Source organism: Sprattus sprattus (genome assembly GCF_963457725.1).
Source record: "Sprattus sprattus genome assembly, chromosome: 1".
NCBI lineage: Eukaryota > Metazoa > Chordata > Actinopteri > Clupeiformes > Clupeidae > Sprattus > Sprattus sprattus.
Genome location: NC_137920.1, coordinates 36,842,039 through 36,857,114, shown reverse-complemented (window position 1 = coordinate 36,857,114; position 15,076 = coordinate 36,842,039). Strand labels below are relative to the sequence as shown.

General features: G+C 48.1%; 1 protein-coding gene across 1 annotated transcript in view; it reads left to right on the top strand.

Moving 5' to 3' along the window:
• LOC308376607 (nucleosome-remodeling factor subunit BPTF-like) overlaps positions 1-15,076 on the top strand; it is a 40,886-nt gene that overhangs the window by 7,044 nt on the left and 18,766 nt on the right. Inside the window, exons 4-12 of the mRNA XM_080853005.1 lie at positions 3,753-3,923; positions 7,129-7,290; positions 7,803-7,972; positions 8,417-8,793; positions 9,238-9,369; positions 11,319-11,448; positions 11,886-12,021; positions 12,151-12,357; positions 12,647-14,633. Of these exons, the coding sequence (XP_080709131.1) occupies positions 3,753-3,923; positions 7,129-7,290; positions 7,803-7,972; positions 8,417-8,793; positions 9,238-9,369; positions 11,319-11,448; positions 11,886-12,021; positions 12,151-12,357; positions 12,647-14,633 (3,472 nt within the window). The remainder of the gene's footprint in view (positions 1-3,752; positions 3,924-7,128; positions 7,291-7,802; positions 7,973-8,416; positions 8,794-9,237; positions 9,370-11,318; positions 11,449-11,885; positions 12,022-12,150; positions 12,358-12,646; positions 14,634-15,076) is intronic.

Genomic DNA, 15,076 nt, shown 5'->3' with positions numbered 1-15,076 from the left:
AGTCTCTCTCTACCTCTCTCCCTGTGTGTGTGTGTGTGTATGTGTGTGGTGCGTTACTTGGTGCGTTATTAGTTATTGAAATCACCCTCATTATATCTCTCTGGGCTTTTTTTAAATGTCCAGACATCATAGTCAAAGCCATGCAGCACAGGACACATTCGCGTACACTGTGCTAAAAGAATGACCATATGCGCCCCAGACCTCGTACAAATGTGGTCCGGGTGATCGGATCCCAATTTGTCCTCAATACGTCTTGAGCGCATTCACACCTCTACTTAGAGCTGTCCACTTGTGATCCGATCGCCCAAGACGCATGTCGATGCCAGGTGTGGACAGGGCCTCAGTATTGGCTGATTGCTTTCCGCCCACCCGCCAAGCTATTGTCATCATCATCCTGCAGATAGGGAAAGCAATTGTTTTGACAATTCTTGACTCACACAAACACACACAGACACACTCTCACACACACACATTGAGACAGTGATCCCCACATACTCACAAGGAAGCCCTCACACTAACACACACTCTTTAGTTTCATTCACGCATTTCTCATTTGTGCCTATCTGCTGCCCGGCAGGGTCTCCTCTCCCTCCTGTTCTGTGTGCACAGGCCTTATCATTAACTTGGCTCCCTTTCCTTCCCTTCCCTCCTTCCTGCCTCAGTCTGATAATGGCATCTCCACCTCCCCTCCCCCGCACCAAGCCCACTCACCCCTATAGTGGCGCACCGCAACCACCATCACCACCACCACTCATTGCCCCTCCCCCACCCGCCTCTGCTCACTGCTACTCTGCTGTATGTGTTCAGCTCCTGCTGACTGTGTCAGGTCAGGTAGCTATCTCTCTCTTCGATGGTTTTTCTTTTTCCCCTTTCTTGCGAGGCTGTAGGTATGTGTGTGTGGGGGGTGGGGTGGGGTGGGTAGGGATTCAGGCTGGCAGTGTCGGCAGGATCAAAACAAGGTCCAGGCAGCTTCAAATGTTCAGGGCCAAGGAGAGAAAAGAAAGGCACTGGCAAAGATGAATGGATGAGAAGATGGGATTGAAAGAAAGAAAGAGTGAGTGAGCGAGCGAGAGTGAGAGAGTGTGTTTCAGAGACAGAGATGATCTAAGAGAGAGTGTCTGAGAACATGAGTAAGAGTTTGTGTGTGTGTCTGAATTACCCGACCATGAGAAACAGTGTGTGAGATAGAGGGTGAGTTTCAGGAGAAGGGCAAGAAAAGGAGAGAGAGAGGGGGGGGGGGGGTATTATGGCTCAGTTCCAGGTTCCTGGTCGTCCTGCCCTTCCCACTGGCCTGTGCCAAGTAGGGCCCGCCTCAAGCCAAGGCTGCCCATAAGTGGCTGCATTGTGCTGCCCACGAATATGGCAGAGGGCACCGGTTGCAGATAGGGATGAAGCCTGCACCTGAATCCCCCCAAAGACACACACACAGGAGGGGCGCTCTGGGGTGGCTAACAGTGACCCCCCCCCCCCCCCCCCCCCGCGGTTTGTTTCCTGGTTACAAGGGAGGAAAGATGTTTGTCTCCCTAATCAGGGCAGGCTTGCAGAATTTGTAAATCGCTGCCAGTCAGGCAGGCATTCTTTTGAGTTTGGCTGTCCGAAACGTGAATTAGACTGGCCCAAATAAAATAAAAAAAGGACAGTTTTGATGTTGAAAGGTAGGTTTATTCTAGAGTGCACATTTGCACATTTGCAATCATAGATATCATTATGCATCTCTTGAGAGTTGGCTCTTCTTCCTCTGTTCTTTTCCGTGCCGTTGCTGGCCATTTGAGTGCCCTAAGCAGAATTGTTTCTCAAAAAAAACAAATATTATAATTATTATTATTATTATTAAATAAGTTACAAATGTGAATCTCTAAACATAATTCATGTAAACCAATAATGCAAAAAAAAAAAAACATGTTAAGGCAAACAACTGAAGCAAAAAAAAGATTGTACCTGCTTACAAGCTATACAGATATTCTCTCAATTGAAATAGCAAATGACACATTTTGCTGAGATTCTTTGCTTACTGTGTATCTGTTTTTGAATGTTCGGTTAAATAGAAATGTTGCCAGCTGTTTGATTAATTATTGATTTAATGGTTTTTGCTGAGTATGGTTGGCACATTGGCCTGGTTGAAGTGAACCTGATAGGCTACCACAACAGAATGTCCATTCAATATAGCACTTTACAAAATTAGCTGTATGCTTTTGAGTTTGGGAGTGCTGCAAGTCGTGCTCTACTTTGAGAAAGGACGAATTAGAAGAGATGTTAAGGTTACATCTGAAGTAAGAGAGGTTAGTGTATAGGGTTGCCTTTTAACAAACGGTGTGTGTTCATCAGTCCGAATAAACCACACACTCAAACTTAAATGCTGGCGTTAGCCTTTTGCCCAATAGACAAGATCTTCTAATGTATTAGCTAGGTGAACTTAAACATTTCTTGCCTGTAATGTATACATTCTGAAGGCTAATGTTCCAGTATTTTTTGCAATTTACACCTTCAAACATACCAGATGTAAGAGTATCATCCTGCAGGTTTTATTTTTTCTTTTACTCTTGTTGTTCTTGAATCTGGTTGCCTTTCCGTCTTGTCTTTCATAAACTGTTGCCTATAGCCTTCATATGGTCACTGTGAGGGTTGTCAGGTGCAATCAAAACAAACCACAGGGAGAGAGGAAGGGGCACCACGATCCTTCATGTTGTTATTTCGGTGAAATGTAGAGTGTTTATCCTATATTTATTTAATAGTTTAGTAGTCTAAAAGGTTAATAGTAAATCATTATCTATTTGAGCTTATTTTTATTTCTTCATATTCATGGTGCGCCTTGGTGCATTCGGTATCTTTCTGATTAAAGTAACACTGCAACAATTTGACACTTTTTGAGGTATGGTTTTATAGGCAACTAGTTCTGATGCCATCCTCATTCATTTTGATAGCATATGGCCATGTGGAGGATGGGTAAACTTGTGTGTCTTTCCCACTATATGGATATGCATTATGTAGTTCTCTGTTTCCTGGCTGGAGCACCTTGCATAAATGGAAGAAAAGCTTTCACAGCATGCCATTGCCAGCTATACTGCCAAAAGACACCAGTTTGTGTGTTGGCAAGCTTCTAGCAATGTTAGCTGGGCTGTTGATGGTGTTTGCAAGTTTTTTGCATGCATTTTAGATATTTAGCAGCTAGTTTTGGAACAGAACTCCTTGTTGTTGATTTAACGCTTACACTTCTAAATCAAAATCATGATTGACAAGTCGTTCATTCAGCGGTAAAAGTCTTTACTCAAGCGAGCAGAAAAGGGGATTTTAACTTAGACAGTTGGTGCATTTTTCTAGTCCAAAAGGAAAACTTTTGCAGGACGTTGTCCAAAATGGTCCATTGTATCTAATGCATGTTTGGTAAGAAGTATTTTGACATCAGACTGCATGATATGCAACAACAAACACACAGGGGCATTATTTGAAACCCTATACTGGACTTGCATCTTTATGCTGTAGAATGACTTCACTTTGTATTGGGATTAAATCACTTCTTAACAGGCTTTTACATTGCTATGCAATGTCTATATGAATGCTGCAAAGACTGCATCTGTTTGTGCCAGCATTGAGACTGGATTATTTTCCCCATTCCCTCTGACTCACTTCAGCTACCGTGTCAGATTGTGTGTGAGGCTTTTAGCGCTCTTTCCATGTCTCTATCTAGTCCCTGGGGTGGGATTCATAATGGCTAACAGCCCTGTCTCTCATCCTCGTTTTCTTCCTTTCTTCAGAGGAGATTCTGGACCGTCTCAAGGCCCGACAGGAGGAGGAGGAGAAGCGACGGAACGCTGAGGAGGAAGAGAGGAACAGGAAGGACGAAGAACCGGAGCAGCTCGACGAGTCGATGCAAGGAGAGCTCTCCACCTCAGGACTCTCAGGCACTGAGGAGGCCAACCCAGAAGGTACCGTAGCACTATATTATAGAATGTTAGATAAGCCCTTCCTTTGAAAACGGTTCCCTTCTAGGTATTTACATGGGACATGTGCCTTGGACTTTTTATGATTGGCACTGGAATCTGAATACAGAGGGTATTTAGTATCACTTTTGCAAAGATTTAATGTCACTGAATTTGATCCTGAATGCTGTGTTTCCACTTTTACTTAATACCATGACAGCGATTGGACATTGTCCTTCTTACTTGATAGGAACACATCTGTAACTTGATCTAAAACTTGTTACTAGTTTTTTAAAACTTCGGCAGCATTGTGATCTAAAATACAAATGGTAGCTATAGAAGAAGCATGATTCTTCAAGTAAAGAAATCCTTTTTAAATTCCCATGCATTAAAGTCTTGACCCAATGCCTTGTCCAGAAGGCTGCTGATTGAATGTGTGACTTGAGATCCTGGATGAAAGACTGAGTGCTGTTGGCCCCTATTCTTCAGTATGATTTAGTCACCTGCATTCTTCTGTAGCAGAGTCTCCCTCTGCTGGTCGGGAGGCCAGTGGCAGCCTCATGGCCCTGAAGCCCGACTCCCCCTCTGCGGACCCATCCTTACCCTCCACAAGGGCCCCAAGCCCTGCGGTAGAGGCTCCTGAAGGGCCCCCTGGCGCGGGAGATTTGGTCCCCGAAAGCATGGAGGAGGTGCCAGAGACAGCAGGTACTAACCTGTTCACGGGGCCCCTCCTTTCATGCAGACAAACATGCAGTGGCTCCGGAGTCCAGACTACTGACTCAGGGCCAGCCTCTTCTGCTCCATGCCGTCCCTCTCCACGATGGAGGCTCTCATGGTGAACTGGTCCTGGGTCAGCTGCTGTGGGCCTGGGGAGCATCCCCCTCTCTCATCCCTCCATTCTCTCATAGCATGGGTGTCAGCTTCCCTGCCCTGCTGGGCTCACTCCCATCGTTCACGCACCCCCTTCATGCATCCTCCCATCCACTTCATCATTTGGTCCTTTTGCTTTCGCCACCCTCTGCTTCTCTTGCATATCCAGCAGCAAACAGCCAGATGCTTCCCGCAGTTCTTTCTGGGCCACTTTTCTTTCCAAGTCCAGGCAGCTCTCTCTCTCTCTCTCTCTCTCTCTCTCTCTCTCTCTCTCTCTCTCTCTCTCTCTCTCTCTCTCTCTCGAGTTCAGTTTCCCTCCTCTTGTCTCTCAGGAGCCTGTTGCTAATGACCCTTCAAGGCGTAGTCAGACAGCGCTGTCTGTCCCGCTGCCGAGAGAGGCATCCAGTGGTAGCATTGAAGCTTGCACTGTCAGATGTGTCTCTCTTGTGTCATCTCAAACCTCAATCAGCCTGGCAGTTTAAACACGCAGCTTTTGTTGTCCTTTCAGCATCGACCAATGACGCACTACCGTATGGCTCTTTGACCCACAGCTTTGTCTGGCTTTTGTCTGTCTTTCTGTGTGGCTGACACACACAGCCAGTGAGGAGGTGCAGTCTAAGTAGGGGAATGGAGATGTCAGAGGGAGGTAATGGAATACAGCGCTTCACTGGGAATGTGAACACGGAGCTTCATCTGCTGATCCAAACCTGGGGGGGGAGAGATTTTTCATATTTGGCGCTGTTCTCAAAGTGTTCTTCTTTTAATTTTGGAAGCACTGTATTTGGTTGTGTGTTGAAAAAATATTGAATGAATAAGTATCACTTTATCAAGCTGTGCAGCAGACAAGATCGAACGAGGAATGTCTCATGTTTCTGTTATGCTGCATGAGCGCCTTTCCAAAATGGAGCAGTAGATGAATCCTAAGCGCGTGGGAATATTAATGATGTTTGTTTGAAGGTCTGTGTGAGGGGAGGGAGCGGAATACTTACATTTATAATTATTCATGGGGCAGATTATTTTAGTCAGAGCGACTGACAAGGCAGGCACGACACAACACAAGTGTTCTGACAGTAGAGCTGGATTTTCTGACAAGCACCATGAGAGACATTCCAAAGAAATGCTGAGGTAAAATTGTAAAATAGCTGTAAGAATAAGACACAGCACAACCAGAGCTGAAGCCTGTAGCTAACGCTAATGATTTAGTATTGTTTAAGGAACAATAAAGCACAAAGCAGCCAGTGTTTTTTGCAACAAGCAGTTTACCTCAGAACATCTCTGTAGAATGCCTGGCTTTGCCTGCTTGCGCACCGGAGCGTAATGAGATAAACAGCAGCACCGGCGTGAGTGTTACATAACGGTTCCCATCACCGTCAAATCCGCCTCCTCGGAGAGGATTTTCCTGACGAGACCCAGATCCCGGCTCCCGTTTCTCCACCGAGAGAAAAGAAGGTTGGCAGCGCTCCAGCTAACCTTGTTCCTTAATGGGAAATATAGCCGGAGCTTTAGTGAGCGCCCGGCCACTGCCAGAAGAGAAGGTCCTTTCCTCGGAGAAGGAGCTCAGTGATATGACCTTTAGCGCGAGTTTCAGTAGCGGTGCTGTAAAAAAAATGATGTGGATGCTAATGAGCTCCAGAGCACATCTCCCTGGTGTAGCACCGGTCAGATATGATGATTTTAGCAGGATTATGTCTTTCCTTGTGAATTAAATTGAATTACTGAGAAGGTGCCATTCTACTGCTGAGGTCTTTTTGGAGGTTGAATTTCTGTTCGCCTCTATTTAAATAGTGTATCCTCAAGACATTTAGAAATACATTAATTTAATTGAGTGCCATCTAGCTAAATAATGAAACTATTCTCAGCTTTAGTGCCAGTGTTTTTATGGAGTGCTCTATTGAAAGTGTGAATTTGCCCTGTTAATCAAATGTCCAGAGGCTGCTGGTCTGAAATTCCCTCCAATTTTGCCTGGGAAGTGAAGAGCTGACGACCACAAGGGGGCTCTGTCGGCTAGCATATGTTCTCACATCTCATCCCTGTTTTGTCCACCAGTGTCAGTGTCAGAGCAGTGTCTGTCCATCTCCTCTCCTCTGTCTTCTCAGCCTTGCATTGTGTTTGTCATTGTTATCTGTCCTCCCGTCAGCATATTACCATCTTGTTTTTTGTGCTTGTTGTGGCTGCCATTGATCATTTGGTTGCTCTTTGCTTTAAGCAAAACATTTATTTGTTTCTGTTTTCAGCACATTTTGTGTGAGTGACCATAACATTGCAAAAGCTGTTGTGCAAAGAAATCTAAATCACTGTCCTGTTGTTCCCCCCCACCCCCACCCGACCCCCTCCCTTGCAGACAAGGAGTCAGAGTCCGGCTCTCGGCCAGGAGAGGGGGGCTCCCCGGCCGGTGGCCAGCCCCCCGACGCGGTCGACGAGAACAGCAACAGCAGTCAGTTCTCCACCTCCGGGGGCCACGAGGAGCCTGACGCAGCCGACAAGTCCCTCCAGGACGCCACAGGTCAGCCAGAAGCCAGACAGACACACCAGCCAATCCCATAGGCTGTTTACTCCCCCAAAGTCCCACTTATGGCTTACCATTACATTATTCCATAAGCAAAAGGGTTTTATTTCCAAAACTGTCTGGGTCTCTTTATCTAATTTGAAAGCAGTTCGACTTTTTATAGTTACATGAGGTCTGACCACTTAGCTTCATCCACCTATGTCTACACCCTCGGAAAAAAAGGTTCTTGATGGGTTCGCTAGACGGTTCAAGCTTCATAGAGTCTTTCCCACATGAAGAAACCTCTGTTTATTTGTATTTAAATATACCTTCTATGACTGTTAAGGCTTCTGCTGGAACCTATTACACCTTGTGAGGCGTTAAGGCGATTCGAATTGAATATACCAGTATTCTTATTTTGAAGGCTGTAAATGCAGGTTCTCTTAACGCAGGTTCTCTTAACTATATAGTGGTAGTATGTATGTTAAATCTTGTTCACTCATCCATGTGTGTGTGTTCTCCAACCGCAGCGGACGGGAAGGACAAAGCAAACGGCGAGGCAGGTGGACCGTTGAGGCGCCCCCCCACACGCATGGTGACGCGACTGAGGAACCCCGAAAGTAAGCTAAGCCAGCTAAAGAGCCAACAGGCAGCTGCCGCCGTCCACGAGACAAATAAGATCTACAAGGATGGCAAGGAGGTGAGCACGCACGCACACACGCATACACGCATACACGCACACACGCATACACGCATACACGCATACACGCAGATACATACAGGGCTACAAGGAGGGTGAGGAGAAGATCACATGAAGATGAAGATGCTTTCTATCTTTTACACACACACACACACAGAGACTGACGGATAGTCCCCCATACTGACAACTGGCATCTTCGATCATAAGGAAGGAGCCATAAGACATTACAGGAATGATTGTCACATGAAAAGGTGGACCTCTGGCCACAGTTGACCTTCTTAAAAAAGCTGTTGTGTGTATGAAAGCATGCAGGATCGTTTTGTGTACGGCTACAAATTGTACTCTTGTAAATCCAATCAGCCCTCCTGGTCCTCTTTATCCCTCTCTCTCTTCCTCCCCCTCTCTCTCTCTCTTTATCCCTCTCTCTCTCTTCCCCGATTTCAGGTGCTGAGCCCTGGTGGCGAACTCTCCCGGCTGAGCACGCGCAGTTCCACCAGCGGCGTGGCCTCGGGCCGGGACCTGGTGGTGAAGGGCACGCTGGGCCACTTCTTCAAGCTGGGCCAGGAGGGCAAGTACCGCGTCTACCACAACCAGTTCAGCAACAACACGCTGGCTCTCAACAAGCCACAGCACCGCGAGGACCAGGACAAACGCCGGCACCTGGCGCACAAGTTCTGCATGACACCAGCCGGCGAGTTCAAGTGGAACGGAGCGGTGCACGGCTCCAAGGTGCTAACGGTATCCACGCTGCGCCTCACCATCATCCAGCTGGAGAACAACGTCCCCGCACCCTTCCTCCACCCCAACTGGGCGTCACACAGGTAGGGACGCACGCGTGAGATTGGCTGAGATTGGCTGAGATTGGCTGAGATTGGCTGAGATTGGCTGAGATTGGCTGAGATTGGCTGAGATTGGCTGAGATTGGCTGAGACTTCACATGTGCCAGGCTACAAAAGTTTCAAACAGTTGTGCCTTAGAGGTCTTTCTGAATAGAAATGCCGTTTATGGCACGTGACTATATTTATGAGCGTTGTGTCAGGTGAAATCACAGGGAAAGATTAAGTATACAGTACATGAGGAGGCTGTAGATGAAGAAGACTTTACTGGGAACTGTTGAAATGCACACTGTGTTATTTCTCAGTCCTGGACTGTAGTTTAAGGAACACACACATATCCTGTTTTGCATTTGTGGGAACGCAGAGAACAATATCAAACAAATGGTTCATGGCATTATTGATAACCACATAATTGACTGACTCTTGCAGGACGAACTGGTGCAAGGCGGTGCAGATGTGCAGTAAGGCACGGGAGTTTGCCCTGGCTCTGGCCATCCTGGAGTGTGCCATCAAACCCGTGGCCATGCTGCCCATGTGGAAAGATGCCCTGGGTCACACCAGGCAAGTCAACCCTCTGGAGTGTGTGTGTGTGTGTGTGTGTGTGTGTGTGTGTGTAATTGTGACCACTTGTATTGATCTTTTCACGCTGATGTCACAGGTCACATGATTTGTTTATATCGCCACAGATTTTTTTAAATTGATTTCATTATTGAGTGCAACGCACCAGCGTCAAGGCACAGTTATTTATATAGCACACTTAAAAACAACAGCGCATTCTCACTTTTACATTGTAGCATTCACATACTACAAAATGTATTCCCATCAACATGATCACATGAGTAATGTTTGAGATTTACTTTAACGTGGGTCTATCCAAAGATTGCTGGCAGAATGCATATATGAGCCAGCTAAAATTCCAAAACACCAACCATCTTATCTATACTTTCAAGGCAAATTAACTTATTGACAGCCTCTAGCATTAGATAAAACATAAAACTTCACACTGGGCTTAGTTAATATTAGTATTGCACCCGACACCACAAGCCTTCACCATTGGCATTAGCGGGGGTCCGTTTACATGTAGCCATACTGCTACCTAGCTGCTTATGCTAGTGTTCCCAAAACGGGACACATTACGTTAAAAACGTATCATTACTTTTGACAGAATTTTTTTTATATACTGTACATCAATATACATCTGGTGTACAAAGGTTTTTTTGGTTATTATCTGGTGTTTCTGACCAACAGAACAGCGGTGTAAACATTGTCATTATGTAAAGAGTGACGTGTGCGAAATCCTCAATATCTGAGCATGTGAGGAATTATTTTGTTGCCAAATGGTAATTTGTCAAAATCCACCACACCACAGTCAAATGTTTAGAAGAAGCAACTACAGACCCCCCCCCCCCCCCCCCCCCCCAATCCCAATTTCACTGTGATCACCAAAGTCAAAACATACACAAATCTGTACAGTCAGTCCTTCCTCCAGCGGACGGCGGTATATTCCCCATCCCCTCTTCAGGTCGGTGGGTTCTGTTGTGTGTATGAGCTCTCTGAAGGCCCGTAACACGCTGAGCAATAGCTGGCCGACTCTGCCCCGCCCCATTCCAGCCCAGTGCTCCAGCTCTCTGGGCCTGGGGTCTGTTGGGCTGTTTGCAGAGCCGAGTGTGGAGGGAGTCCGCCCCACGACCAGCATCAAAGGCCAGCTTGTGTTGTAAGCTAATATTTGTGCAGTCGCCACTGCCTGCCCCTGTGACTTTTTTTCTCTCACTCTCTCTTTCTGTCTGTCTCTCTATTTGTTGCTTTGCCCATCGCTTTCTTCAGTTTCTTGCAGGTGGTCTGTCTGTCTTCTTCTGCCCTTCCCCCTGCCTGTATCTCTCTTTCTTCCACTCTCACTCCGCTGGCTTTGTCCACCCCTCTCCCCCACCCCTCCTTCTGCCTCCCTCATCCTCGTTTTCCTCCAACTTTCTCTGTGTGCCTCTGACCGCATCTTCCTCACTTAAGGCAAGGATTATGCTTCAATGATGAGAGAGGACTTCCTGGCATGGGAAAGGCTGAGTGTGTGTGTGTGTGTGTGTGTGTGTGTGTGTGTGTGTGTGTGTGTGTGTGTGTGTGTGTGTGTATAAAACTGTGTGTGTGTGTGTAATATAGCACCATGATTTTCTCCCAAGGCCCAGAAGCCTCAGTGCTGTTATCTATGGAGCACAGCCAAGAACAGCCAGGGAGTTACCTCTCCCTCTCTTTGATCTCACCCTGTGTGTGTGTGTGTGTGCGCACGCGCCATTCTTTGCGTCCAAATCTTCCCATTTAAATATTGCTTATGTTGACACGTTGCAGGGTTGGCAAACGTCCTGAATATGACCTGTGTGTGTGTGTGTGTGCGCGCCATTCTTTGCGTCAAAATCTTCCCATTTAAATATTGCTTACGTCACAGGGTTGGCGACTGTCCTGAATATGATCTGTGTCTTGAGCGTGTTGACTAACGGGCCCTGTGTGTGTGCGCGTGTCAGGTTACACCGTATGACCTCCATGGAGCGCGAGGAGAAGGAGAAGGTCAAGAAGAGGGAGAAGAAGCTGGAGGATGAGGAGACCATGCAGCAGGCCACCTGGGTCAAGTACACCTTCCCCATTAAGCACCAGGTAAAACACACACACATACACAGATAGTGCCCAGAGGTAACATGCAAAGAAAACATTATTAAAAAGTATAATAAAATGGCGCACACTCCACAGCATAAATCTAATAAATGTAGATACTCTCTGTAAAACACACACACACACATGCTGGAAGTCTGAGAACATAAGCAAATACTTTATTTGCTGATGACCATCCTTTCCTCTTTTTCTGTCGTGCTGTAAGCTCACAGGAAGTGTCTCCCGCACGTTTGTGGTTTTTAACAAATTAGCCGACCGTGTTTAATTGCGCCTTCTCGCTTCTGAAGGCTCACCTCTCAGTCATTTCACACGTGTGTTTAAGCTCGGGTGACATTTCCACACACCGTTTTTGTGCGTTTTTACCTCGGATGCCTCCACACTCCACTCTCCATTTTGGTTCTGAAATATGTTTGTGTGTGAAGGTCTGGAAGCAGAAGGGTGAGGAGTACAGAGTGACCGGGTACGGAGGCTGGAGCTGGATCAGCAACACACACGTTCATCGTTTCGTCACACGCTTACCCGGCAACACCAACGCCAACTACCGGAAGGACCTAGAGGGTGTGTACAGCATTAACATGACTACAACCAAAACTGCCTTTTTCTCTGTCTTTGATTATTAAATTAGATGTAGTGTCTTACAATGGGTCCTGTTGATAAATGGGGCTGTATGTTTTTGCTTTTATATAGCTGCCAAGAGTGGCAGTGCTACCAGCACAGCGTCAGCCGTAGACGTGAAAAAGAGCGAAGCTTTAGAAACCCCCAAACCTGCTATCACCACAGAGGATCCCTCTGTGAAAGGCCCTGAGAAAGAGTCCGAGCCAGAGCTCTCCTCAGACGGGACAAAGAGCAACGATGCTGAGGAGAAGATGGAGACCGAGGAGGAGACTCAGAAAGGTAGGGAGATAAAACGTCAAGGAGCTGAAGAGGAGATGGTGGTCAGGGGGCAGGGTGTGCGAATGAAGATGGGTCTTGCTGTATGAGACTATAGCATTCTTGTGCAATGTATTATATTCATTACGGTAACACTCAATAGCCTCTGAAACCTAAAGTCAAAATGCCTGTTATCAGTGTAAAGTCATGGCATGTGGAAAAGCAGAACAAAAGCAGTTACTCCCAAGGTGTTACTATTCGAAGAAAAGAATCCTGACATTTTCCTAAAACTGGCTCCTTTCCTCCCCTACAGGGAAGTCGGAGGGTGCCAGCCCCTCGGCTCAGCCTTCTGAAGCGGACACCCTGAAGCAGGAGGAAGACATGGAGGAGGGAGAAGAAGGTGCTGCCAAGGCCGCAGTCCAAGAACAGCAGCAGCAGCAGCGGCCCTTCAACTACGACGTGGTGAACGTGAGCCAGGGCTTCCTGCTGCGCACGGCCTACAAGAAGGTGGTGAAAACCTCCAAGCTGGACGGGTTCCTGGAGCGCCGCGTGAAGCAGCACCTGCTGGAGGAGAGGCAGCGGCAGGAGCGGCGGAAGCAGGCCAGCCTCACTCTCAAGGCCGAGCCGACCTCAACCTCAACACCAGCGCCGACCCCAACACCCCTAATCCCCACACTCCAAATAAAGACTGAAGTCAAGCCCCCCATCACAGAGCCAGTGGTTAAGGCGGACCCAATGAGGACTGAAGGAAGTGGACTACAGGCCTCTGGTACGACTGGCAAAGAGGCCCCTGCAGCAGGCATGGGCAGCAGCAGCAGTAGTAGTAAGCTGGAGAACCAAACACACAGTCAGGGGGAGGAGAAGGGTGCCCTCCCCCCGAGGACTAATCTATTATCGCCCCTTGGCCCTCTATCACAACCAGCAGACACCCCCTCAGACTCCACCAGCACTGGGCAGCCTGGCACCTCGACCCCCTCACCCATACAGGGCACTACTGAGCAACAGCAGACGCAAAATCTGGTGGCACCAATCAGCACACCCAGCAGCACAAGCCAGGCGACCCCACCACCCGGAGCTTCAGTCGATGGCAGCGGCCTCCAGCAAGGAACAGCACCGGACGGACCCAAGCCATCCTCCGGGTCCATAGAAGTCACAGAGGAAAACGGTAAAAGCCACACGCTAGAGTCTTCTGGGCAGAGTGTGAAGGAGCGCAACTCCGCGGATACCGACGCTCCCGTTCCTTCGGCTTTGAGGATAAACGGGAGAGACGCTGACATGAAGACCGAATTGGTGTCAAATTCTTTGGCCAAGAACCAGCCGCCGACACTGTCGAACTGTATGGAGGCTAAAGTGAACAGCTTGTGCCCAGCGGGGGAGGGGAAGGCGCCACTGAAAGACCCTCTCAAGCCACTTCTGAATGGGGACACAGCCCCTGATGGCGAGGCAGAGAGGACACCCACCCACACTTCACTTCAAGTCTCCCCACCGCCAAGTGTATCGAGGGAAGACTCTGATGACATGCCGCCCATTAAGATTCCCAAGCTGAGCAACAGTTTACAGGACTCTGCCCCGACTCTTGTGACGTCCACGGAGCACAACAGTACAGACACTGAACGGCTAAAGTCGGAGGTCATAACCCCTAAAACCATCAGCCCGACCCAATCTGCGGAGGTCTCAAGCCTAAGCAGTGTCTTTGCAGAGGGCAGTGGCGCTGGAGGTTCCGCCGATAGCACAGTCATGACCCAAGTGACGACCACCACCACGACAACCACCGTCTCCACAGAGTCTCGGATGGTGCGCCTGGCGACAGCAGCACCAGGGTCTGTGGCCGCTGTGGTGTCGTCGACGGAGAAAAGTGCCGTCTCCACGCTGTCGACCAGCACCAAAACCATGCTGACGCAAGTCTCCTCGTCCACCACGCACGGCCAAACTGATAGCCTCTCTGTCAGCCAAGAGCGCACCACCAGAACCACCTCATCTTCCTCTTCCTCCACCACCCTCAAGGGCTCCCCTGTCTCTGTGACAACCACCAGCCACGAACACTCCACACGGGAGCGTGTGCGGCTGCTCAAGTTCTCGCGCACCAAGAAGGCCCGTTCGGGCACGGCACTGCCGTCCTACCGCAAGTTTGTTACCAAGAGCAGCAAGAAGAGCATCTTCGTGCTGCCCAACGACGACCTATACAAGCTGGGGCGCCGAGCGGGCATCCGCGAGGTTTCCATCTTCAGCTACAACGCCAAGCCTGCCCTGGACATATGGCCCTACCCCTCCCCCAGACCTACATATGGCATCACCTGGAGGTAAAACCATCTCTCTTTAGGTCTCTTTCAAATCGCCCAAAACTTAAAGATAGAGTTGATATTTGAGCACAACAGTCAATCAAATTACACTCCTTCCTTTCATGCTCCTGAAGCAATGTGTTGATTGGCTAGAATTATTTATGGCTCCGTCCGAGCGACTATGTTTTTTTCTCACTATGTACGAGCACTGCAGTGTTTTGGAGCGCACATACAGAACAGACAGCTAGAGGCCTGCAAGGAGCAATTCCCTGAATTCGTAAAAAAGCCAAAGATGTAGTTCAAGATTCTATTCCAAAACACTATCACAACTTCTTTGTCCGCGTGCACTTTGTCTCCAAGGTCAACACTAAAAATGAGCAACTTAGAGCTGCTTGCCACCAGAAAAAAAGTAGTAAAACTGAACACCCTCGAACTCTAATGCGGCCACAGAGGTTATGTTATTC